The sequence below is a fragment of the Nymphaea colorata genome, chromosome 1 (genome assembly GCF_008831285.2).
Source record: "Nymphaea colorata isolate Beijing-Zhang1983 chromosome 1, ASM883128v2, whole genome shotgun sequence".
Lineage (NCBI taxonomy): Eukaryota > Viridiplantae > Streptophyta > Magnoliopsida > Nymphaeales > Nymphaeaceae > Nymphaea > Nymphaea colorata.
In genome coordinates, this window is record NC_045138.2 from 11,216,135 (window position 1) to 11,243,706 (window position 27,572).

Sequence of the window (27,572 nt, forward strand, 5' to 3'; positions counted from 1 at the left end):
CCTAAGCATATAGGCAGAAACCTTGAGAGCAAAACATATTAAGGAATGGCAGGAGTTATAGAACCCAAAGCCTACTCGGCCAAGCTCAAAAGCATCGCTTTAAAGTCATCATATCCTCTATAATAAAAAAACTATTGGTTATAGAATCAAACACTTGAAAGTCTTAAATATTTGTCCCAATCCAACCTGACCCAATTGGATGTGTGGTGGCATTCAAACCCAAGTTGCATCTAACACAAAATGGACTAATAATTGCTAAGATCTTGGATGACCCCGCCTAAACAATCAAACAAGATTATTTATCAAGACAAAACCCAGAATCAAAAGCAAACTCAACAAGGCGAAATGCAAAAGTGGCATTTCCTTGAAAGCAAACATTCACATTCACTTCCTCCTAAAGCATACATCCACTTAAACACTACGGTCTTTGCAAAGACTAAAAATGAAAAGAAATGGGGCCACAAAGAGTAGTAGAATGTCCATGCCGTGGCCCACTTACCAACCAGTTTTGCATAGCACAAACAAAACCATACAAGCCAAGAATGAATTGCCTTTTGAAACACCAGACAACCAACGTCACAAGATAGTTGCCTTTTGTTCCTAATCCCACCCAGAACCATGTGCCAAGGTCACTGGATTGCAAGAACCTGTTGGCGAGCCATGTTCGAAAGGATTCCACCCCTCTGCACTGAGCAGTCTCCTTCATCAGCCCTCTCACCTGGAACTGAATGGAATGCTGAGTAGTGGAAACCCGTGTTCTTGTAACACCCATTGCAGTTGGAGTATGCATGCTGCTCACAAATGCCACGAACAGCTACTTGTTTGACTTCCTGCCCAGAAGAACAATTCAGATCTCCAGGTTTAGAAACCAAAAGCTCAGCACTTGATGAACCCAATGACTGCGGCAAAGTAGAAGATGCTAACGGCTCATCTTTGTTTTCAGGCTTAGAAGAAAGAGAACTTGTGTCTTGCTTCTTGGTATTAAGAAAACGACCACCACAGCCCCTCGCTCTTCTCAGTGCATGCCGATGACGTGATTCATGAAGGTAGGGCTGCAATCAAGCAACAAAAGGGGCAAGAGGTTTCACACGGCATGAAAAGACTCAAAATTCTTCAAAAATATAAACAAATGAAACTGAAACTCAGAAGGAAACATATCATGCTCAAGTGTTTTTTCTTGTACAGTTGTACTAAATCATCCAGAAAGGCAGAAACAGTTATGAAAAATTTTAGATCAGCAGATGCAACCGCATAACCCGTCTTCTGTCTAAAGCATCCTACTTCAGAATTTCACAGTGCAGAAGGCTCGATCACAAACTCCCACCCAATTACAGGCTATCAGCAGAACATGTTCAAGAGAAACCCAGACTTGCACCTGACAGCCACACTCCATCACACCATGCCAATCCATTTGTTTTATGTTAAACAAACTTAAAGAATCATTTCTAAAAAAGAGCCAGGGGCAATTTGATGCACATTGAAAAAATTCCATGACGCACTTCTCTCCAGATTTTTACCCTTTTTCCTGTGCATCAAATGCAGATAAATTTTTAATTGAATTCAGAGTTGATTCGGGAAAAGAAAAATATGGAAAAATGTCAGACGCTTCCAACAGCCACTAGTCATCAGCATTCATTTAGAAATGTGGCACCTAATAATGATTTTCTCTTGATCCACAGTTGGCTACTAATTGGAATCGATTAGAAAGGATAACCCAGTACAAAGTAATCATTCATTTGGCAAGCAAGATACATCAACTCAGAGGGTTTTAAGGACTTCCAGCCAGCTTTCCTGGTTTGAAATGAAAAGGCCTAATAGGTACTAGTATTGGAGACAACCACAGAGAGCAATAAAACAGTACTTCATAGTGATGTCTATAGTATGACGACAATAAAAATGATAAGAGATAGAAAGATGCTCAACGATGTGTGTAGGATTTCGATCACTTGAAAGTTGGAACTTGGGCAAATAAAATGAAGAAATTACTCGATGCTAATGGTTCTCATGATTCAAGCATAAGTTTCGCAAGTCGAATAGGCTTTGAAAATACATAATCAGGAGCTAACAGAATATATAACATAACAACCCCAATATCAGAAACTGTTGCAGTAGCTTGTTGCTGAATCAAGAAGACGGAAATATTAAAGGCTTAGAAATTGATTGAAAAGTGGAGCAGCCCATGAAAATTTACCTTTTTAAACATTACAAACATCATACATGTCTTATAGCCTATTGAAAAACATCAGTATCTACCGACGCAACGTATTAAAAGCCAAATCTACCTTTCGAACTTTGATCACTTTCTTGTCCAGTTCAGCCTTGGCACGTGATTGTCTTCGCCTAAGAATCCCATGATATTGCTTTGCATTGACATACACAGGCTCTTCAGCCATTTCCACTGGCAGCAGCATGCGATTCTGATGCAAACTCAGCAACTGGGGATGAACCTGAAATGGCAGAGGACAAGACAGTGCAAAGCTATTAATCATGGTCATCCTAATAATCATGCACATACATGACAGGAGGAAATATATGCAAATGTTACAATCAAGAATCTTAATGAGAACACACAATACAATGTACAATTAATGCATATGTGAGTGCAAATGTGAAAATGATTAAATAAAATAAGAAGGCATCTAACAGATATGTGCAGGCAGACCCCAAAAAAGAACTACGCAAAAACCAGGGGGTAGACTGAGTAATTTCGTGAAGTAGCCTAAGAAAAACAAACTAAATAAGCGCAACTAAAGAGAGGCAAGAGGAATCTTGAGGTGTTGAAATTCCCCTAGCACAACCACCACAACTAACATTTCTGTTTGGACCACTTAGCTGCCTTGCCCTAGGCACCTAGGTAGCCACCTGCCCATCCAGGCCCATAGCTTACCACAGAATTTGGCTAGTAAGACTAGTAATTGTATATCCTAGAAATGAAGCAACCACCTAATACAATTTGGATTAAAACATCTAAAGATCTACTAAGAAGTTCAAAGGTCCATATTATTACAAATAAGTCAACATTAAGGAACAAATACTAACCAAAGCCTGATGTCCATAAGCTGCATATACCCCTCCATAATAAGGATCATGGTATGGATAAGCTGCCTGGAAAAAATGGAGTAAAAAAAAATGATAAATTTAAAGGCTCTTAATAAATAACAGGCCTCTATCCCTTTCTATAGGGAGGAGCAATTTCCACAAAAAAAGAAGAAAGTAAAAGCTGCATTACTTGAGTGGCGATGACCTGGAAAACAATTTACTTCTTAGTAAACATACCACAGAATGACCAAGTTCCAGCTGAGTGTGTGGGGTGATGTATTCTGTTATCACTGGAGGAACTGGAGCAACGACATTCTGCAGGTGTTGCTCATGAGCAACGTTGCCATTGGAACCTGAAGGCAAATGTCGAGAGGTAAGCATATCAAAGTTGCAGGTGTAAGATGGCATGCATGCATGTACAAACACACACACAAAATATGAATATATTGAGTGTGGAGCACATGTAAAAGCTTGAAACATTTATCAGAAACAAACTCTGTAAGCCTGACAATATCTAAACAGTTAAAAAGTAGCTTGCACTTTTTCTATTCTGATATGTAGGTGGCCCCTTCAGAAGGCCTGCTGCATCCATCACAAGCATGGTAATTCAGATTAGTGATACTGGGTCCATCTCTGTGCCATCATGTAAACAAAACCAATTGTGATCTGGCTAATTTCAATTCCCCATATATATATATGTGTGTGTGTGTGTGTGTGTGTGTGTGTGTGTAATTTACAGTACATTTACACATTGTCACAAAAAACGTGTACGGGTATTATACGGTGAAGAAAAAAACGGTATAATATGGCATAGTTGTATATCTCGGGAATAAAACGGAAAAAAGACGGCATATTTTTAAAAAATAAATAAATAATCTTGATAATTATATAAAAAGAAAGTAAATGAGAAATTAAACTACACAAGATAACACACCACACATGTACAAACTACAAACTACAAACATAATACAAACTACAAAATGGAGTCAAAGACTTCACAAAGATGATGACAAGTAATTTATACTTTATAGCTATGCCTACATAGAATCTTCAGAACAAAGAACTAACATAATCCAATAAAGAAGCCAAACAACAGAACTCAAGTCTCCAATTGTCACTTCGACTAATATTTCATCTAAGCATGCATATATAAAGAACTACAGTAAAATAACAAGAGTAAGACAATCGAAGGAAGTAGAATGCCCTCCTCTTCAGCCGAATGAGAACGAGAAGGACCGCCGGTGGAGTTGAGAGAAGCCCTCGCTTGCAGAAGCACCGCCACAGGGAGGCAACTGGTTGTAATGAGATTCCGGCTGGTGGAGATCGTCTCCCCAGTCGGGCAGTGGTCCAACACTGTCGCCCGACGACAGAGAGTCGGCCTGACCGCCTGAGTACTGGGGTGGTCGGTGGTTTTCAGTGGCGCCGCCTCCTTTCAGCCGAATGAGAAAGACAAACTGAGGAAGGAAGTCAAAGACTCGAGTCTTGAATGCCATCGATTTGGTGCAAAAATTTTAACCTAGTGGTCCTAGCCCCTTTCCTATCTGAAAATACTTTTTGCCACTAAAAGGGGCGAACAAGTTTTAAAACAAACTTTTTAAACAATTTACACGCTGTGCCATTTTCGGTCGCACCTTAAAAGAAAATGGCGAGAAACACACGTTTTATACGCGTTTTTTAATTTTTTGTCGTTTTTTTGAATAAAACGCGTCTTATTCTCGTTTTATTCGCTAGAGTCATTTGGCGTATAATATGCGTTTTTTTTTTAAAAACACCGTTTTTTACGATAGAACGTATAGGTTGGCCCGACCGATAGGCGATATGATACACCTTTTACAACATTGATGTAAACAAAAAGGTGTCAGTGTTCAGTCACTACACACACACACACACACACACACACACACACACACACACACACATATATATATATATATATATATTAAAGTGTGTAAGATAAGTTGTATGCACCAGGCCAATAGTTAAATCATAATGTAAAGTTAAAAAATTCATACATTTATTTTATGAATATTGAGAAATATGCAAAAAGTCCAAAAATCTTTAGAAAATGAAGAAAAATATTCTTACTATGAAAAACATATCTTACATAAACATATAGATGAACATTCATCAGTTTAACATGCATAAGTCATATAATCAATCAAGAGATAAAGTTATTGACTCTTATACACCACGAACCAAACTTTCTACGATAATGAACATGAATAACTTTTATTCCTCAACATGGCAAGAACTCTCTCATAAAAGTCCTAAGGGTTTGCAGGAGTCTAGTATGAGAGGATTTTCATACTTAGTAAATGGGGGATGGAGGAGGCATGGATCACTTAAATTTTCCACCAAGCTTGTATCGTTAAATGCAGGCCATAACACACCATGTCACATGGTATGAGCTTCATAATGTATAAACACCCTTATACCCAAGTTTCTCAAAAAACTGCCACTCCAGAACACAAAGTGACACGGTATCCTAACTATCACAAACCACAAATATATATAAAAAATAACATTTCATAAAATTTTCTTTTGGTAGAAAGTATTTTCAATCCTCAAATTATCTATATGCATCATATTAGATTGTCACCGGCTTCTTTTCTTGTGTCACAATTCTGATACTCTTTACCAATCACACACCCAATATGATGAGAGTCAACCAAAAGATAGAATGAAACAAATTCATAGTCGTTGTTAAACCAACAGAAGATGATCAAGAAAGCAGATTCCTTTTCAAGTAAGACTTGCATTATGAATACAACATGGCAGGTACCAGCTAAATAGCAGGCCAACTCAAGAACCAAACAAATATGACTTCCTGGGATCAAAGCTCCATAAATAGAAATAACATCAAATCCCATATTCAAGGAAATGATCAAAGTAGATGTTAATATGGAAAGATAAGGTTAAAGATGATTGATTTAATCACACCAAACAAACAAGAAAAAGCATGCCAGCTTGCAGCAACCAAGACAAATGTTGGAAAAAGAGTTACACCTGTTTGTGGTTCCACCTGTTGAACTTCCCTTGCAGTACCACTCCATTCATTTAAGTTATTCAATGGGGAAGGTAGGGAATCACTGGGTGCTAACCGACTATTCCCTGACCCACCATCTGAATATTTTAAAGACGATGAATTTGTAGGGTTCTCTTGAAACCCTTCAGAAGGCGTATCAAAAACCCCAAACGTTCGCCACCATGGCTTTGGGCTAATCCTAGATCCAGGTACGGCATCTGACCCCCGCTCTACTACATTTGCACTGTCAGATTTTGACTGCATAATTTCTGTATATCTTCTCAGGAAATGACCGCCGACATAGATTTGTCAAATCCCCTACAAACTGCAAAATTGAACTCATAAAAAAAGGTATAAAATTAACAAAAAAATTACAATCACAAAAAACTTAAAGGAAAGAAATTCCAAAGAAGGGGATCTAATTTAAAACTCTGACAAAATATATGAAAAATCAAAAGAGATATGAGTTGAAGCAGAATCATGTTCTAAAATAAAAGATACCCCCCTCCTCCCAATATATATGATTAGCAGCATGCTTTCTATTAGCAAAAAGGAGAATCCTGCCCAACTACAAGTAACATATAAATCAAGCAATGAGCGAGAAAGCTTCCACCCTCATGGAAGGCAATGAAACCAAAAACAAGCGGACAATAACAAAAAAGGAGATCGAAAATATCCATGCCAAAAAACCTGATCAAACAAAGAGAGAAGGGATGCAAACAGTAACAACAATCAAAACCTAACCTTACTTTAGAGCAAAAGACCTCCACTTGGAGCAACAATCTCAAGTATAAAAGGCAAATTCACATATATCAGAAGGAGAAAGGAACAATGCATGGAAAAAATAATTGGAAGAACCAAAAAATCACCATGAAGATCTTCCAGAGACAACCAACTGAAATAAAAAAGGACAAATTGCATTTATCAACAAAACAAAAAAGGAAACTTGACATAATTATTGAAGTGAAAAATATAAAAAAGGAAAGTGCTATGTCACATACGTATGGCTAACTGGTGCCAGTAGAGGTACAGATGTGGAACAATTTCAAAAAACTTGAGTACGAGGATACAGCTGGGGAAAGCAGCCAATCACCAGAGAAGGTTGCCAGATGTTATAAATTGATGATAGCTTGGGCGCTAGAGGTTTCTGCATGCAGCATCCTGCAATAGAAGAGCCTTTGACTTCGGTCAAAGGCTGTTTACCATGTATATACACAATGGAGAAAGCCATAAATTTTGGATTATATAGACCTAATGGAAATTGTCCAGATTCCAAATTTTGACAGTTTTGGTCTATTTATGTTACTTTTTTGCTGGTTTCATTTAATTTGAACCGCAACTGCCATGATGTGTTTCTTAAAGTCCTAAATTTATATATGTTTTTTTAGTATATTTACGTTGTTTGTTTATTTTAATGATGTGATGATATGAATTTTGTTTTTATTTTATTTTTTGGAATTAAATATATATAATTATCGCCATACCGCCGTACCTGTACCCGCTTCCCCCATACCTACCCTGCCTTTTTGCAAGTGTCCATGTTACATGGGGCATCCGTGTAAGTGGGGATCATGAAAGACCTTCAGAAGAAAATAAAAAAAACCCCAAAAAAGATCATTTGAAGACCATAAAAACGCGTATATGATCGCAAAAAAAAAAGAGAGCATGAGAAACCTTGCAATTCTTTTAGGTTTGCCCTTCTTCAAATCTACTTCACTGAATTATAAGAACTAAATGAAATTTGTCAACAAGTCAAGTTAGAAGATGAAAAAGGATAATTATAGGTCCACCTTTCTCACCGACTGAAAAGGAAAAAAGTTCAATGGTTTAAAGCAAAATGAGGATTTTGATTACCTCATTTAAGACTTTTTGACAAGAATACCTAGCTCGATCTTAAACAATGACAATCACGCCCAGATTTTTCCACATTGGGTGAAAGCAGTGTCGTACGTTTCGTACGATACGAGCCCGTATCGTACGATACGTATTGAAAATACGGTACGATACACCCCCCGGGGTGTATCGTTCCTGTATCGCACGTATCGTGCGATACAGGGCCCGTATCGTACGATACAGGCTGATTTCACATAAACTCGCCCGCGACCTACTTATTCGACTTCTTTTTGAAAAATACCCTCCTTTCTTCATTTCTCACACTCAGATACTGCCGTCAAGGAGGGCGATCGTCCATTTTCATTATCAAAAAGTTGATTTTCACCGTGAAATCGAAGATTAAGGGGCCGATTTGTACGTGGGTGGTTGATTTTCGTTGGGAGGAAAGGGGTTTTCTTCATTTTTTCTTCGTAAGGTATGAAATCTCATGTTTTTACCATATATTCATATTTTTTTACCGTACAATCGTAGATTGAAAGATTTTGAATGTTTTTCATTAAGTTTACCATAGGATTTCGTTTTTTTTTTTGAAGATATGGATCCTACATGGCAATGGTGCGAAAGGGTGAAGGAGAATAACCGTTTAAAACTCAATTGTAGCTTTTGTGGGAATACATTTTCAGATTTGGCAGGAACCTCCAAAGATGCATGTCCTTGTGTTGGAGGACCAAACAAACCTTTGCCTCCATTTGTGCGTCAACAATGTTTAGATATGCTTCATGCTTTACATCAAAAGAGGATACGAAAAGAAATTAAAAAGGCAGATGTAGGCTATAATGAGCCTTTGGAAGATGAAGAAGAAGAGGAAGAAGCTTATGAATGTGATGATGATGATAGCAGCAATGTTATCCGTATCGTACGATACAGACGCGTATCGTACGATACGTATCGTATAGGTCAAGAAAACCTATACGATACGTGATTGAAACACGATACGCGTCCGTATCGTATGCGTATCGTCCGTATCGTACGATACGGGGGCCGTATCGTACGATACGAGCGATACACCCCCGTATCGTACGATACGGGAGAAAACACATATTTCTTTATTTTTTAAAAGTTTAAACACTCCTCCCCCTCTCTCTTCTTGTATTTAAAGACTCCAATAAACGTAGGAGGGAGAAATTTTGCTCATTTTCATAAAAAATAACCAAAGATTCATCAATTTGGAAGATATTATCATTGAATCAGGAAAGATGATAACTATATATTTTGAACTTATAAAATTGTGATGTAATCTAAGTCCTAAAACTCCAAGTCCTAAGACTCTAAGTCCTAAGATTCTATAAAATTTTCAAGTTTAAAATCGTGATGGATGCTTATATGTTATTCTTGAAAATTTGATTTCTTATTTTTGAATGTATCGTTAATACACATGAATGTTCCTTATGTATGATGATCTTTTTTATATTTGAATACATTTTTCTTAATTTCTGATTTTTTGTTCTTTTTTTTCAGATTTTTAATGATTTTTCTCTATTTTTTATGATTTTTAAATATTTTTTAAAATTAAAAAATTAATTTTACGATACGCTACGCTACATTTGCGATACGTTACGATACGGCGTATAGGTCAGCCCGACGGATACACGATACGCTACACCTTTTATAACATTGGATAGCAGTCTAAGAACAGATTTGGAGACCTCAAGAGGTAGAGATTGTAGAGGAAAAGGGATCATGTATGTAGGAGGTCGATCTGGCATAACGGGAAGAAAAAAAAAGGCACAGCAGATATTAGGGTCAGGCGTGGTATGCGACCACCTAGTGGTAGAGTTCCTACTGGTAGGTCTAGTGTTGGTTCTATTGAGAGTTTTTTCCGTTCATATACTAGCCCAGGTGGTCAGCCGCAGATTCGTGTTGCTATGACATCTAAAGATATGCTATATCATGCACAAAAGATGGTAGGGAAATGGTTTTATGATGCATGTAATATTTAATGCAGCTAATTCTTCTCAATTCCAAGCCATGGTAGATGCAATTGCTTCTATAGGCCCCAGATTCAAAATGTCATCATATCATCAGTTGAGGGGCAAAATTCTTCAGGATACGGTCAAAGAAGTGTATGAACATTGTGATGAGTTGAAATTATGTTGGAAGGAAACAGGTTGCTCCATTATGTTAGATGGATGGATTGATTCATGGTCAAGAACACTTGTAAATTTTCTTGTTTATTGCCCTAAAGGTACAATGTTCTTGAAATCTCTTGACTTGTCTGATGTTACTAAGACTACTGAGATTTTGTTCAATATTTTTTATAATGTCGTACAAGAAGTTGAACCTGCAAACATTGTACAGTTTAGTATATATAATGCTGCAAATTATAGAGCTGCATGAGATTTGTTATTTCAAAAGTATATAACATTTATTTGGAGTCCATGTGTCACTCATTGTATTAATCTAATGCTCCAAGATCTTAATGAGATGTATGATATGAAATCAGCCATTGACCAATGTCAAGAGGTAACAAAATTTATCTATAATCATGCATATGTATTGAGTTTGATGAGAAAGTTTACAAAACGAGTTGAATTAATACGACCGACACAAACTAGATTTGCCACAAATGTATTGACTGTGCAGAGTGTGGTGAAACAAAGAACTCCTTTGAGGCAGATGTTCGCTAGTGAAGAATGGGCTTGCATATCCCCATGCTCATAAAAGAAATGCTTCTTTAGTTGTGGATATTGTATTCAATAACGAATTTTGAGAATCATGTGTGAAGCTATTGAAGGTTTGTGTTCCATTAATTAAAGTTCTCAGGTTAGCTAACAGCGAGGATAGACCTTCCATAGGGTACTTATATGAGGCTATGGATAAAGCAAAAGAGGCAATTCGAGAAAACTTGAAAAGAAAGAAAAAGTTATATATGCTCATATGGAAGATTATAGATAAAAGGTGGACTGCACAACTTCATCAACCTCTATATGCAGCAACTTACTATCTAAATCCTGCAATTAGATTTTCTCCTACATTTAAGGACAGAGAAGTCTTAGGTGGTTTGTTGGATTGTATTAACGTGTTAGTGGCAGATTCTAAAGAACAAGATGTTGTGCACAATGAGTTGGATCTATATGATACTTGTTTTCGAAACATGGGACAACCTGTCGCCATTCGAGTCAGGACAACCATGCGTCCCGTTAAATACATAGAAATTTTTAATTTACTTTGCATTTGTTACATTTAATTCTTTTAAAACTTTCACATTGATTTGTTATATTTTCGTTTAGATTTGTGGTTGAATAGGTATGGGTTTGATTGTCCAAACCTAGCACGTTTTGCAATCAAATCCTCAGCCAGACATGCAGTGCTAGTGGATGCGAAAGGAACTGGAGTGTGTTTCAACATATCCATAGCAAAAAAAGGAATAGACTCGAATATAAAAGGTTGAATGACCTTGTCTTTGTTCGATATAATATGAAGTTGAAACAAAGGTATTACAGGCATATAGCATAATGTTTACATTTTTTGTACAATATATTTGTATGAAATTATATATTAACAAGTTTTCTCTTATTTAACGTAGAGAATTAGAAAAATCATTAGCAAGGAAGCACACATCTCAGTTCGATCCTATCAGCTTGGAAAATTTTGAAGATCTAGAGCCATGGATTGAGGAAGAACCAGCTACAATATTTGATGATGAAGATCTTGAATGCTTCAACCTTGAAGCTAAAGCAACAAAAGGCTTTGTTGATGAAGGAGAGTCTGCTACTGGCACTGCTGGTGCTCAATATGTTGGTGAGGATCTTCCAATTCTTGACGATGAAGATGAAGATGATGAAGATTATGAATGATGAATCATGAATGAGAGTCAAGTCAAGAGTGCTTTCATTTTATATGTATCGAACGACTTAAGAGTTATGAATCTATGGTTGTTGAACACTTAAATGTTTTATCACTTCATGACTTATCCTTTGTTGAATGATATTGTTATGAATTTTGATGTCTATGAATGATGAACGCGTAAGTTTATAGCAATAATAAGTCTATCATTATCTCAAACATGTTTTCTACAAAGAATTTATTATTTTTAATTTTTTCTGATTTTTTATGAATTTTCCGATTTTTTTAAATTTTTTCTGATTTATTAATAATTTTTTAAAAAAATTTACGATACGGTTACGATACGTTACGATATTTTACGATACGACGTATCTTAAAGCCCGACCGATACGGCTTACGATGCGCGTTTTACAACATTGGGTGAAAGATATTACTAGTTAAACATACAAAACTGAAGTTTTTATGAAAATGGCATTAAATTTTAGGTTGTCCTTAGATGACACCCTCAAAAGACAAAGTTTCATGAAACCAGGTTTTATAAATATCTAATTTTTTAACTATAGTTTGTGTTTTTGGGTGAAAATACCAAAATGACATTTTTGTATAAATAGAACGGTTATTCATTTCCTTCTGAAAACATCATTTTGTCAAAACTAGGTTTTCCAGAAACCCAGTTCAACAATCATCCAAACATGCCTTAAATGCTTTGTCACATCGGTACTGTAATAAAGGCAGCATACCCGTACCGGTCAACTTTGATCGAGTCCTAAATTGAATGCATACAGTTATGGGTACGTTGACCGTATCCGATACTGTTTGACCAGTACCCAAGAGGTACTCAGGAGGATTTCAGTTTTGTTCTTTACACCATTTACACTTAAGAAACACATATAGAGCTGTGTTTTCATATTTTGTTCTATAGTTTCTTCTTTAGAAACTATAAATTTGGAATAATGGATGTGTTATTTTGTTTGAATTCTTATTTTATGTTATATATATAACATAAAATAGGGGATGAGAGAGAGAAGAGAGAAAGATAGGAGAAGGAAAAAATGAAAAATAACACGAGAAAAGAAGAATGGGTGCGGTCAATAGCACCCGATTCGGTTTGACCAAGTCGGGTGCCATGTTTGGCTGCACCCAAGCCGATGCGAGTGCGCCACCATATTTGGCACACCCATGTGATTTAAATTTGAAGGCATTTTTGTACATTTTGAAAATTTGAATAGTGTATGCTTAACTGATTACTATCTGAAGTGCACCCTTATATATGTTAACTCACACCCCACACCCATGTGATAGCTTTAAATGCATTTGATCAAATGGAAGCATGTAGGAGGACTCATTACCAAAATATCTAAATTTTCACCATACCAAGCAAACTTGCTACATGAAGGCCTTGTTTTAGGCAGAAAATAAACTATTTGTGAACATAAACAAGCAGTCTCATGATGGACATTGGGTACGGCAGTATAGTATCTAATATTTGCAACAGTGTCCACGCATCAAAGTTTTGTTTTCCTAGACCATATACATGGGAAATAAAAGCATTTCAGTGGCAGTTCACTCTGAAAGTCAACAGCCATACAAGATTAATCTAATAAAGCCTTAAATTTAGTTAATTCTTAGAATAGTTTTGAAAAAAACGCACATGAAAAAAGAAAAAAAAAAATCTTTCTCATCATCTCTATGGCCAAATCTAGCTTCACTAAATTCATGATGCATTAAGTCAGAGCTCAGCCCACAAATGATCAATTACCAAAGGATCTGTTGAAATAGATTGTAATGGGGAACCGGGTCCAATTCTGGACACGGTCCCATGGGGCACGGGTACCGAGGCTGGCTCGGTACCCTAGGTGGCACTCTTTCTCTCCCTCCTATATAATCTTCACTTAAGTGTAATTGTTGAATTAAGTGAATAGATTTTCTCTCTCCTAGGGTTGCGGTGTGCAACTAGGTTAGAGCTTCCCGTGGTTTTTTTCCTCTTTCTGAGGTTTTTCCACGTATACCGTGTGTTCCTTTCTTCTTCCTTCGTGTGTTGCATGTTTCTACATGGTATCAGAGCCACGTTCGTGAGATCGTTCGGCTTCGTCTCGTGTTTCCGCCGTCGCCCCTGCGCCGCTGCTGCCTGCGCCGCTGCTGCCTGCGCCGTTGGAGTTTTCCGTGCCGCCGCCTTTGGGATCTTCTGCGCCGCCGCCGTCGGACGATCCACCGCCGCCGCCGCCATCAGACGATCCAGCGCCGCCGCCGGTTGCCGTTTGTAGCTTCCGCTGCCGTGGGTGTCTCCTGTTCCGCCGTCGAACGATCCAGCGCTGTCACGCCTCTGCGCCGCCGCCGTAGGGCGATCCAGCGCGCCGTCGCCGACACCTAGGGTTCCGTGTGGTGCTGGTGTTTCAGCTGCCGCTATGTTGTCTTGTTGCTGCTTGGTGTTGCGTCTGACTTGACTGCTTGTGATGGCGGAAGAGATCGCACCTAAAAGTGATGTGGCTTTTGACGCGGGCAGCGCTCCCAAGAGCGAGATCTTGCCGGTCCAGGTCACGCCCATTCGTCTGACTAAAGAAAACTATCTCTCCTGGTCTGCTGCTCTCGAGATTGGGATAACAAGCCGTGGTCGTCTTTCCTATATCACAGGCGACAAACCGGCGCCCAGCAAAACTGATCCTCAATGGGCGACGTGGGTGTTGGAAGACAGTCAGGTTAAGGTGTGGATCATCAGCTCTGTGTCCGCTAATATTCAGCCTCTTATTCTGCGGAAGCCGACTTCGTTTGATATGTGGACTGTGCTTGCGAGGATGTATGGTCGCAAGAAAAGGGTTCTGCGTACGTACCAGATTAAACGCAGTATTTATTCTCTGAAACAGGGTGACCTGTCTGTTGCCTCCTTCTATGCATCCCTGAAAACTAAGTGGGAGGAACTTGATTATCATGTGAATGATAACTGAGACTGTGGTTCTGATCATGCCCGGTACTGGGAAAAGGAATGGATGGACCGGACGTTCCTTTTCCTTGGAGGCTTGCGTGATGAGTTTGAATCCATTCAGAGTCAAATTCTAAACTGTGATGAGATTCCTGGAATAGAAGATGTTTATGCCAGAGTGGAATCCGAGGAACGAAGACGCCAAGTGATGCAGATTGACCCCAGTCATGGGAATGGTCCCTCGGCCTTTGTTAGCCGTTCTTCTGTGTCTGGCCAGCGCCCTGTTAGGCGATGTACACATTGTCACAAGTCAGGACATTCTGTTGACTTTTGTTGGGATCTCCACCCTGAGAAGAGACTTGTTCGTGGTCGCCCTCCGTCTAGTCGGCGAGGTTCTCTTGTGCAGGACTCAAATCAAAGTGGTTCTTCTAGTGGTGAAAAGTCGAGGCTTTCCCCGGATCAAATCAAGGAACTACAAGCTTACATCAGTCGCCTTTCTACTACGTCAGAGGACACATCTACGTCTGATGGAGCTAAGTTAGCTCAGGCTCTTGTTGCTACTAGTGATCAAGGTAATTCCCCTCCCGGTGATTGGATTGTTGACAGTGGGGCTACTCATCATATGACCGGGGACCCTAAGATGTTTCAAGAATACAAGTTGACTTCTGGGCAGCAGCGTGCATTTATGGCTGATGGTTCTTCTATTTCTGTGGCTGGAAAAGGGAGTTTATCATTACTGAACAAATATTGTCTTCATAATGCCCTGCATGTTCCTAATATTCCCGTAAATTTGTTATCTGTTAGCAGTATTACCAAAGAGCTAAACTGTAATCTAATATTCTCTGTTGATCGTTGTTTACTGCAGGACTTGGGGACGGGGCAGAAGATTGGGATTGGTTCGGCTATTGATGGGCTCTACAGAATGCCAGTACAGGTTGCCTCTGCTTTGATTTCAGCCACCAGTGGACAGTTGCCTGGCGTGGAGGACAGATCCGTTATTATGCGCTGGCACGAGAGACTTGGTCATCTTCCTTTTCAGTTGATTAAACAGTTGTTTCCTAAGATGTTTTAGTCTGTTTCTTTGGACACCTTCGCCTGTGAAGTGTGTCAGTTGTCTAAGCATGTTAGGGCCTCGTACCCTATTTCGTTCAATAAAACCAGCCGTGCATTTGCTTTGGTTCACTCTGATGTTTGGGGTCCTTCGGGAGTACCCACCTGTCGTGGTTTTCATTATTTCATGACTCTTATCGATGATTACTCTCGGTGTATGTTCGTGTATTTGTTGAAAGAACGTAGTGAAGTTCCCGGCATTGTAAAAAACTTCGTTGCATTTGTTGAAACTCAATTCCAGACCCCTGTTCAGACCCTTCGTACTGACAATGCTCGAGAGTATGTCTCCCAATCCCTTGATGACTTCTTGCGAAGCAAGGGTATTATACATGAAACATCTTGTAGCTACACACCTCCTCAGAATGGCGTGGCTAAAAGAAAGAACCGTCATTTGTTAAATGTCACCCGGGCCATCATGTTTCAACGTCATGTCCCTAAGCGGTACTGGGGTGATGCACTTGTCACTAGTGCTCATCTCATTAACCGTATGCCTAATCGTGTGTTGAATGGTCATTCCCCATATTCTGTTTTGTGGCCTACTCAGAATCCCGGGTCTTTGACCCCTCGGGTGTTTGGGTGTGTTTGCTTATGATCATAGTCCCACTCTCAAGAAACTTGATCCTCGATCCATCAAAGCGGTCTTTTTGGGGTATTCCTCCACCCATAAGGGATACAAGTGTGTTCACCCTAGCACTTCCAGAGTGTATGTCTCCAGGGATGTTACCTTTCATGAACATGAGGCATACTTTCCTGCGAATCATCTTCAGGGGGAGTGTCTAGGTGAGAGAGTGGACGAGTATTCTTCGCATCAGTTGATTCAGTTCATAGATTTCTTGGATTACACGGCTAGTTCTCCGAGTGTGAGTGTGGTAGACACAGTCAGTGAAGACAGAGACAGTCAGATGGAGGGGGCCCTGTGGAAGAACAGTCCCGTGATCATTTGTTTGGTTAGGTTTACAACAGGAAGAAGAAGGATGTGATGGAGGTTGTTGATGTTACCAATCCCGATCTTGTGAGCTCCCCGGATGATCCAAGTCCGATGAATGAAGATCTTCCTATAGCCCTACGCAAAGGCACCAGGTCATGTATTTCTCATCCTATTCAGAGATTTGTTTCGTATGCTAAACTCAGTAAAGACTATAAGTGCTTTATTACCTCTTTATCTATGGTTGTTATTCCCAGGTCAGTGGAGGATGCCAGGGAGGATCCCAAATGGCTACAGGCCATGACAGAGGAGATGGACGCCCTGGCAAAGAACAATACGTGGGAGGTTGTTGATATTCCTAATGGAACTCACTTAGTTGGTTCCAAGTGGGTGTTTACTGTGAAGTACAAACCTGATGGCACTGTTGAACGCTATAAAGCTCGTCTTGTTGCAAAGGGGTTTAGCCAGAAATATGGGATTGACTATCTTGAGACGTTCGCTCCCGTTGCTAAACTGAAGACAGTAAGGGTCATCTTAGCTCTGGCAGTACAAAAGAAGTGGAGCATGGACCAACTTGATGTCAAGAACGCCTTCTTGAATGGTCACCTTGAGGAAGAAGTCTATATGAGCATGCCGCCTGGATATGCGCAGAAAGGAAAGTGTTGTTATCTCAAGAAAGCATTGTATGGCCTCAAGCAGTCTCCTAAAGCGTGGTTTGAAAGACTAAGGGTTGTGATGAAGACTAATGGATATAAACAGGGAAATGGTCATCACACCCTCTTCATCAAGCAGAGAAATGGTCTGGTGAGCCTTCTACTAGTATATGTTGATGATATGATTGTCACAGGTGATGACGAAGAAGAAAAAAAGAAGATGAAAGAAACGTTAGCTGCTGAATTTGATCTCAAAGATCTGGGTAAATTGAGGTATTTTTTAGGAATTGAGATCGCTAGATCTGAGACTGGTCTTGTTATGAGCCAAAGGAAATAAACTTTGGATCTTCTAAAAGAGACAGGTAAACTGGGATGCAGGCCCTTTCTTACTCCAATGGAGTCTGGCACAAGGATAAGTATCAAAACTGGGACGATCTTGGATGAGGAAGGAAAAGGGAGGTATCAGCGGCTGGTTGGTAAATTCATTTATCTCACTCTTACTCCCCCGGATATTACGTATGCTGTGGGTGTGTTAAGTCAGTTTATGCATGCCCCTACTGATTGTCATTGGAAAAGTGCTGAAAGAGTATTGGGATACTTAAAGAATGACCCAGGGAAAGGACTGCTCTATACTCGACAAGGTCAACTCAGCATTAAAGGATACTCTGACGCCGACTGGGCAGGTTGCACAGATACTAGAAGGTCTACCACAGGATACTGCATCTTTCTTGGAGGTAACCTGGTGGTATGGAGAAGTAAAAGACAAGAAGTTTGTTCCAGGTCTAGTGCTGAGGCTGAATACAGGGCGGTTGCTATGGGGGTTACAGAAATGTCATGGCTCAAAATTCTGTTAGCATATATTGGGGTGAAAATGGAAGAGAAGATGAGGATGTATTGTGACAACAAGTCGGCTATTAACTTGGCAAACAATCCAGTCCTGCACGACAGAACCAAACATGTGGAGATCGATCGCCACTTCATACGAGAACGCATAGATTCTAAGGAGTTGATCCTGCCCTATATGAAGTGTGAAGATCAAGTTGCTGATGTCTTAACTAAGTCTTTATGTACATCTCAATTTGAGAAAAATGTTAGCAAGCTTGGCATGTTTGACATGTATGCCAAGCTTGAGGGGGAGTGTTGAAATAGATTGTAATGGGGAACCGGGTCCAATTTTGGACCCGGTCCCATGGGGCATGGGTACCGAGGCTGGCTCGGTACCCTAGGCGGCACTCTTTCTCTCCCTCCTATATAATCTTCACTTAAGTGTAATTGTTGAATTAAGTGAATAGATTTTCTCTCTCCTAGGGTTGCGGTGTGCACCTAGGTTAGAGCTTCCCGTGGTTTTTTTCCTTTCTGAGGTTTTTCCACGTATACCGTGTGTTCCTTTCTTCTTCCTTCGTGTGTTGCATGTTTCTACAGGATCTAACATAGGTTTCTCAAAATAACCTGGCAGAATTAGAAATGCCAAATAACCTTTGAGTTTTAACACCTCCAAACGATCGAGCTTTTCTACTGACGAAGCATATCTTTCTATACAAGGGAGTCTAAGAGCTATGTCACATAGGTACGGGTACTGGTGCGGGTACGGACCATTTTTAAAAAACTTGGGTGCGAGGGTACGGCCGTACACACATGCATATATATATATATATATATATATATATATATATATATATACACACACAAAATTTCAAACAGAATAACATATTCACATATATATATATCAAAAAATTACAAATAAAACCCCATATACATATTCAGCCATTACAACTTATATCTAAAGCACCTAGCAAGACAAAACCAAAAGACGAGAATGAGAATGTTAAATAAAATGCAGATTTAAGTGGTCATGATAAAGGTCAGAACCATGCCAAAGCACAAATATGCACTAAGCAGCACAGGGATAAAATGTCATGTAATCAAATGCCACAATCACAACACAAAGATTCACATAGATGGACTTGCAGAGAGGGACATCTAAAGGGTCTATTAGCAAATGTAACCATACACCAAGACAGCGAAAGGGGAAACAAGACAGCGAAAGAAAAATGGATAGTGGAACAAGGGAACAACAAATAGAGAACCAATATTATCGTTAAATCTTTTTTGCGACAATATGTCATGATAAAGCCAGGACGATGAAAGAAAAATGGACAGCGGCATGCCAATCAAAAGAAAATTCACCACAACGAGAAAGGGGCGAACGCCAGTAGAGAAACGCCTCCAATCGACCCCACAAACTTCTTCTTCTTCTTCTTTTTCTTCTTCTTCTTCTTCTTCCTTCTCTGAAACTCAGTTCGTCGTCTTCCCTTCGCCGCTCACCGTACACCGTTCGCTGCCTGTCGTCGCCGCTGCCGCCTGCCAGTCTTTCGGTGAAGGTTGAAGACCGAGGTGAAGGGAAGACGAAGAACGATGGTAGTTTAACTTTAAGGGTTAATAATTTTAACGTGAAATATTTAAAAAATGTTAAAAAGTAAAAAACGATAAAATTCAAAATCGGATAGATTTAGACTCGGTCAACTTTGACCGAGCCTAAAAAAGGTCGAACATGACCTTGGGTGCGTTGACCGAACCCAGTGCGGTCAACACAGCACCCATGCCGCACCCATGGGCATACCGGTACCGGTGTCGTACCGGTACCGTGCGGATCCCGTGTGACTTAGTCTAAGAGAAAGCAAAAGCCTGATATGAATCAACTCAAGTGAAAACATCAATATTTAGTTTTCACATAAGTTAACAACATAGTACGTACGCAGTATCATCTGGCAAATTGTTTTCATCAGCAATATCATGAGCAACTACAAAAAATTTCACCTACCAACAGATGTGGAATAAATCTGTGTTCCTTCAAGGAAGAGAAGGCAGTAGTCAATCTTAAACACTATTGCTACAACGACAAAGGTGCTTACTTTGATTCCAAAAAAAAAAATCCGCAAATTTGCGACCAAAAATTTTACATAGTAAAGCAACTAACTTACATAAACATCAATATCTGAACTTTCAGCTTATGAGGATCGGCTCTGTTGTTTTCCATTAGCAATTTGTCCAGCATAATCTATTCTTCAACAAGATCATCAACCATGAGATCAAGAATATCCACAACCCTAGATGAGTGCAGTAATGACATGTTTAACCCACACTATAAGATATAGTAAACAAACTCTTAAGATGACAAGTTCACAAGCTCTAAAACATGCCTACATTGCCAACATAATAAGACTCATATACAAACAATTAAAATAGATAATCACGTGTAACCATAGAGAAATGATACATGACCTCCATCTCCATGCCATTGGAAACAATCAAAGTTATCAAACTGTGCCTCCAAAATGAAGGGACTACTGAATGTGACAGCCACACTTTTCTGGGCTTAACTCTGTAGCGCAAACATGATGATTTATGATCCACTAGTTTTACTTTCATTAAAAATGAATTTTATTAGTAAATTTTAATGATGAACATTTTCCTTTGAGCTGCCTTCGTTTAGTTTCTTATTGGGAGGAGGGAGTGAACCAGGAGGCTAAACCTATCAAGTGTACTAGATTAGAATATATCTTCCAAACTATGTTGTTAAGGCGTCGTCTAGGAGACGCCTAGTTGTGGACTAGGTGCCAGTCCACACCCGTCACCTAGGTCCATCACTTAGGATGGGTATGGCGATGGCGCCAAGGATGGACTAGCACCAGCACACCTAGTCAATGGGAAGGTATATACCTGTGGTTTTATTGTATATACTATGTAGTATGTACAATCTGTTATAATGTATAATATATGTACAATCTGAAATAATGTATATTTACATATTGTATATTAATGTGTTATATATCTACATTAGTACAATCTGAAGCAACTTTTAAAGTGGTTCCATCTGCAGTTGAATCTGTTACGATGTATATTGTATGTATTGATTTGTACAATCTGTTATGATGTATATTAATGTACTGATTTGATACAATTTTTGTTTGAAATGATTCAAATGAAATAGTCTATCAGGTCTATAACTGAAATAGTCTATAAGAAATGCAAGCATTGTGTCCAATATGTAAACAATAATGACGTCTTCTTTTGTGTATCCAACAAAGGCATAAGATAGAACAGAACAGCACAGTTTTCCAGTATGTAAACAAGATGGAAATGTACTGTTGGTCTGTCATGTAAACAAGAACATAACAGTTTTCATGTTTCACTTTTTGGCTTACAAAGTGTAATCGTTCAATTAGAACAGAACGGAACAGTTTTTCAAGTTTTACTTAGAATAGAAGCTTACAAAAGGTGAAGGTGTTGCTGGATTATGGAATCTTAAGGAGGTGAATACGGCCAGTTTGGTATCCATCGCATGTAGGTGTCCTAGACCTCTTACTATAAGAATTGATCTGATACTAAAAGTATATCATGTATTCATGCAAGTAAATGATTTTTCTCTTGTTGTGTGAACCAAAGTCTCCTTTAAATGCTTTTAAGCATATAATCACAACAATCAAGAGAATTCACAAGGTTCATATTCACCAAAAAAAAGTATCATGAAACATATGTAATATCCAATAGCATAACAAAATATTTAAAAAATCTAAACATAATCATACCAATAACGATGTCTATAAATTATTATAACGAAATGAACTCAGATTATTCATATTTAGTATTGTTGTCAATAGACTTAATTTGAACTCACCACTCATGAGTTGCACAAAGTAGGGGCACATAGAAGCACGACCTACCTTAAAAATTTTACACTGTGGAACCTTCTATAATAGGTAAAAGTCTAAATCCAAAAGGTCTTTATTACAACATTTTATACAATAAGAAATAAGCATAGGAACTATCAACCAACTCTCTTCTGACAACTTATGGTCATCCTATATGAGACAAAAATATTTAAACATTGAAGCCTTTGCGCCTCTAACTAAGTCCAGCATTGCTCCTTCTATCTGCCAAGCTATCTTTGCAGCCAAAAAAAGCATCAAAGATGTGGTTTTATGGCAGCTCAAAGATGATAACAGAATTAAATTCTGGTATGTTTGAACTGGGTTGGTCCGCCTCCAGCCACTGCTCCCTGCTGTTCATCAATATACTGGCAAGATGAATGCACAGGTCTCTATTGATCAGGTGATACTCAAAACTGATTCCCGATTGCTAAATTTTCTCCATTGTATTAGACCAGAGTCACGCTCTCCGGTTATAACTAAGAACCAACCCGATCCCTTGATTTGGTCTGACTTATGAGCAACCCCATATACGGTTTCAAGGAACTCAAATTGGGAGATGATTAGGAGTAAAGGAGTTGCATAAAGATGGAGAAGTAAAATCTGGTTATTGAATAGGTATTTGTGCAGTTTGGACCCCGTCATCCCTTATATATGGTCCGGACACAAATTGCTGACAAATGCTAGGCTCAAGCCCATGGAACACCAGAATTTAAGTCCAACAATATCAAATTTGCAAACTCTATATGAAAAATTTGAAAAAAAAAAACAATGGGACTTTAGGGACAACACTGTACATACTCATTCAGCTCATTGTGAGAATAAACAATGTAACTGTGAGAAAAATCAATGTCGTTACATCAGTATGTCTGTTGTTTCACTTTTCTTGATTTTGGAAAGAAGATAAGCACGCCAAAAAAACAATGTAGTGACTTCTTAATGATAAATTCGAAAGCCTTTACCAAAAGCAGTCAGTTGGTAATCCATAAGGTAGTGTTTGCCGAGCAGGAAATATCCTGTAGCAGAGGAATAAAAATTCAAAATTTTAAAAAAATTCTGTTTATCAAACACGGAATTAATTTTGTAGCCGTTAAACCCGTTTCCGAAATAATATTTCCGGAAACATGTTTCCACCACGAGGGGTGGAAACATATTTCCTGGATTATTTTTTTGCCCGTTAGGGCTCGCGTTTTCCTCCTGCCGCAGCCTCTCGCGTCTTCCTCCTGCCGCTGCCTCTCGTGTCTTGCTCTTGCCGCTGCTTCATCCTACTACTGCGCTGCTGCTGCTTCAATCCCCTGCTTTCTGAGGAAGTTCCTCACTGCTATAGCCTTCTTCCTGCTGCCGCGACCCCACTCGAAGGATTCCCTCGTCAAGCTCCTTAACAAGGTGAGCGTTTCAACATTCTTACTGGACTCTTTGTCGTTCTAGATCTAAACGGAAGGGATAATCTCAGGCAGGGGGTTGTTCCTTTTGGTTGAATGGGTGTTGGCTCCTTTTTGGTCGTGGGGAAGGGGAGAGAAAGAGGGGTGAGGTGGGGAGCTGGTTTTTCTTTCTTTTCCTAGTCTCTTTGTCGTTGCTTTTCTTTTTCCTTTTCTGGGTTGTTGTGTGTTGTGCGAATTTGATTTGTTAAATGTGGCAATGGCAGTGATTTTGAGCTGGATGTTGTGTTTCTAGTTTGCCTCTGAGTCCTATGTCTCTCTCGCTCGCCTGTTGGGGATTCCCCTTTTTGTAGGTTTCTGCTGCGTTGGAGTTCCTTTTCTCATTTTGGCTTCCCTGTCTCTCTTTCCGTGGTTGTCCCTCTGTAGCCTTGAGCTGTTTCTGAGTTTTTCTTTCCTTTACTATTCTCTCTCTCTGGTTTATGATCCTGTTTCTTTGAAGGGTAACACCAGAACCCTGTTTCCTTTGTCTATAGATTTGATGCAAGAGCTCCTGCGGGAATGGCGAGGTTTTCGCTTATTTCTCAAGGGTCTGTTAACAAATAACATAGTGTTCCGACATAAGTGCCTTATTAAAATTACATTATGGTGTATGAGTTAAATAAGTTCAGATCGCCATCCTTTTTACCTTATTAAGTGACCTGACAACAGTTCTTGATCTGGTTGAGTTGTGGTCCAAGTTACTGGGTGACAAACTGGTGATGACTTGATCTGAGTTCATGTCAGACAGGAACTGCCTATGCGCATCTCAAGCCAGTACTGCTGTAAAGCAGCAATTTCAGCATTTTGTCTAGCTTTACTTGTTTTTTGCAGTTCTCTCGCTCTGTTTTTTTTTTTTTGGAGGTATGGCTATTGATGTCTCGGTTGGTTGCCGAGAGATTCTGCTGTTATTTATTTTTTTAGCCGATTGAGTTTCACCTCTCTTATTTGCTGCTTATCCACAATGGGTATTAATATTCCATTGATTGAGCTCATATCATAAACAAAGAGGCATGCTTTGGACGGTCAGTCTGCTTGCCCTTATTCAAGTCATGCCATGTCCAACTATCAAGAACCTGCATCTCAGCGTCTCTTGGCTTGATTTTACATATTGGAGTCTGGATAAACATATGGTTATTGCTGTTCTGTATGATCTCCATTAACATTCTAATTTGAACCTGAATTTACTTGCAGTTTTTCAGAAACAATAAAAACATTGCATTTTTGTGAAACAAGTGAGGAATCGAACTATTTGAATGCACGTTCAAATCTAATGTTGCCGATGTCCCTAATTGAGATGAAAGTTACATCTTTACCTGCATATTGTAGTTTTATTTCATTTATTTTGAGCTAGAAATCTCTACAATGCAGCAAGATAGTATATATTTCCTGTAATGTAGCTATCTGTAATGTAGCTATATCTTATATAGCATATCTTCATCCTATTAGTAATTGGTTGTGGATTTTCTTGTGGAAGCCTACTACTTGAATGTGTATTCAAATCTAATGTTGGGGACATCCATAATTGAGATGAAGGCTACATCATAATCTGAATATCATACTTCTTGATGAGGTTTTTTCTGGGATTTCTTTTCTTCTGAAGTTTTTACCTACTGCTGAATGTCAAAATTTGGAATTTGGTAGAATCTAGTAATCTACCTATCATGTGGGCGTGATATGTGTAGGTTGGACATGTGGAACTCATACAGAAATGGAACTTGTGAAATGAGCTCAATAGAAGAAGAGATTCAATACAATCATGTGTGACATTCATGGTTCCACGAGTTCAACTGTGCCACTTGTAAATTATTACTGGCAAGTTATTACTGAAAGTAGGCTGCATTAACAACTAATCAAACACATATATAACAGGATTGTTAACGAACTTGATGAAGGTGCATCTGACGATGCAAATGAGAGTACATCATTCGTCAACGAACTTGAAAGTGCGACACAAAGTATTCATCGAGGATCAAATAATGACCTGCGCAGTTCAATAACATCTCAAATGTTTATGGATTTTGAAAATCGTAGGTGCATAGGAACTTATGACACATGGAAACAATTGTGTTGATGATTATTAGTTATTCATATGTTTAGTTTGTTTATGTTTTACTTTTCTTAGTTATTGTATGTTATGACTTGATCACGCTAATCTTTATGTTTATGTTCATAGGTAATCGGAGTTGAAGCGCTGACATAAGTATTATGCCATGTTCGTGTCGTTCAAGGGACATATATGAAGAAATACAATCACCATATGTTGGAAGAACCTTTTAAACAAACACAGAAATATATTTCTGGAAACATAATTCTTAGTTATCACACACATATCAAAATGAGAATCAGAAATATTTTTCTCATTCTTCTATTCCAGGAAATATATTTCCAATTCCTAAATCCCTAACCATCAAACACTACCTAAAGAAAATAATAGTACAACCGACATAACATCTCAGATTCTCAAAACTATCTGATAGAATTAAAATCCTTAATCCTCCATTGCATTCTTCCTCAAACATATCATAAATAGATATGCTAATAGGTATGTTATTCAGTTACAAGGTAGGTTCATCAGTTCAGGTTATCATTATCCAATCATTTTTGAACCACAGAAACGCTTCTTTTTGTTCAGTTCTTTACTAATTTTCTTTGCCAATTGCATTGTAGATCAGCAATTACTTAATTTGGTGGATTTTGAAATATACCTTTACATTTTCTCTTTGGTTTGTAATTAAGCTTTTCACAACAAAACAAAGTTTTAGTTCATCTCCAATTTAGGGAAAATGTTTTTTGAAAAATTCAACGCAATAGTCAATTTTAACAACATAGGTCCTCGAAACAGCCTAGACAAAGCTAGTCAATTACATCCTACCAGCCCATAAGAATAGTCATATTCGAACTTTTTCCTACCAATCTATAAAGTACTACATAAGTTCGAACCAAAGATGTTAAAAAATTGGCAGCAAGACCACCAGGTCACCTCGATTTGAAAGCAAGAGCACTGCTAATTCAAAATGCCAAAAACATTGTGTTACTGGCCTGCGTCAACCACTTCATATATTCAAATGAAGAGAACGATGGAAAAATGTTTCTAAGCCTGGAGATATCAACCAGTTCTTGGAAAATTAGAGTTATATTTTTTTTCACAAACTTAAATGAGAGTACTGAAGGAACAAACAGAAGAAGTCGATGATCCTATACCATCCACAAGAATCATAAACCACCAGAACTTAAAAAGAGAAAACTAGATTACCTCACCTTACAGTGGAGAATAAGAACGCCAATTTTCCGATCCAATTATACGGAAGAATTAACACATCAAAGAAGTAATCCCTAATTGTCTATGTTGCAATCAGCACAAGCCAGTCGGCCCCGTCAATCATACACTCAAAAAATCATAAGAAAAAGATCTAAAACGAAAAAGGAAGTTTTCTGTATGTAAATTTCTAGTTCAGCACAAGTTCCAATATAATATATCGGCACACCAAATGCTCAAAACAGACCATAACTGCATCTCTAAAACAGCAACCAAGTGGGAGAGGCCCCACCTGGGACTCAGAGAGAGAGAGAGAGAGAGAGAGAGAGAGAGAGAGAGAGATTGCTAGCTTCTTCCTATCTGAAGTACTATAATACATGGATCAAATTAACATTCCCACTGTGCGCAAGGAACAGAAAGTTTCACAACCCCATCTTGGCATTTATAGAGAGACAGAGTATGTGTACCAAAAAGAGGTGAAGCACATCGACAGGCGGCAAACAGATACAGAGCAAGGGCAGGCGGAGAGACCACAGCGGCACGTGGAGAGGGTATTTTTCTTCTGTTGCTCGCAGTTTTGCAGAGAGAAAGAGCAAGAGAGCGGAGAGGCAGGGAGAGAGAAAAAGCGCAGCCGAAGACGGCGGGAGGCAGGTGGAGGCAATAGGGGGCGCAGCGACAGCGGCAGGCAGGTTCGTGGACGGCGGCGAGAGAGGGTTCGTCGGCGGCAGGCGTGTAGCAGACTTGCAGGGAGAAGGAGAGAGAAAACAGGGAGAACGAGAAACGGGAAACGTGAAGACGAGCCCTAATCATACAGTAGGTATGGATCCGGGTTTCCTCTTAT

General features: G+C 39.0%; 1 protein-coding gene across 8 annotated transcripts; it reads right to left on the minus strand.

Moving 5' to 3' along the window:
• Window positions 1-343: 343 nt before the first annotated feature.
• Window positions 344-27,572, minus strand: LOC116253178 (nuclear transcription factor Y subunit A-1-like). Of its 8 annotated transcripts, none has more exons than XM_050076900.1 (8): window positions 27,199-27,339; window positions 20,330-20,406; window positions 19,536-19,709; window positions 6,046-6,389; window positions 3,277-3,392; window positions 3,040-3,105; window positions 2,283-2,447; window positions 344-1,052 (listed from the first exon to the last, which is right to left on the minus strand). In XM_050076900.1, exons 4-8 carry the CDS (start codon window positions 6,326-6,328, stop codon window positions 630-632), a joined length of 1,053 nt encoding a protein of 350 aa, XP_049932857.1. In that variant the 5' UTR covers window positions 6,329-6,389; window positions 19,536-19,709; window positions 20,330-20,406; window positions 27,199-27,339; the 3' UTR covers window positions 344-629. The 8 variants fall into 8 exon arrangements, with proteins under 8 accessions (XP_049932857.1, XP_049932861.1, XP_031483812.1 ...); XM_050076904.1 differs by having other exon boundaries at window positions 20,330-20,411; window positions 27,199-27,338; XM_031627952.2 differs by lacking the exon at window positions 19,536-19,709.

Excerpts from the sequence above, each read along its gene's own strand:
- LOC116253178 (XM_050076893.1), bottom strand. The coding sequence starts at position 27,541 with ATGATTAGGGCTCGTCTTCACGTTTCCCGTTTCTCGTTCTCCCTGTTT. Across the intron at positions 3,106-3,276 it reads TGGAACTTGGTCATTCTGTG|GCAGCTTATCCATACCATGA; the intron begins GTATGTTTACTA and ends CATTTTTTCCAG. Across the intron at positions 2,448-3,039 it reads CTTATGGACATCAGGCTTTG|GTTCATCCCCAGTTGCTGAG; the intron begins GTTAGTATTTGT and ends CTGCCATTTCAG.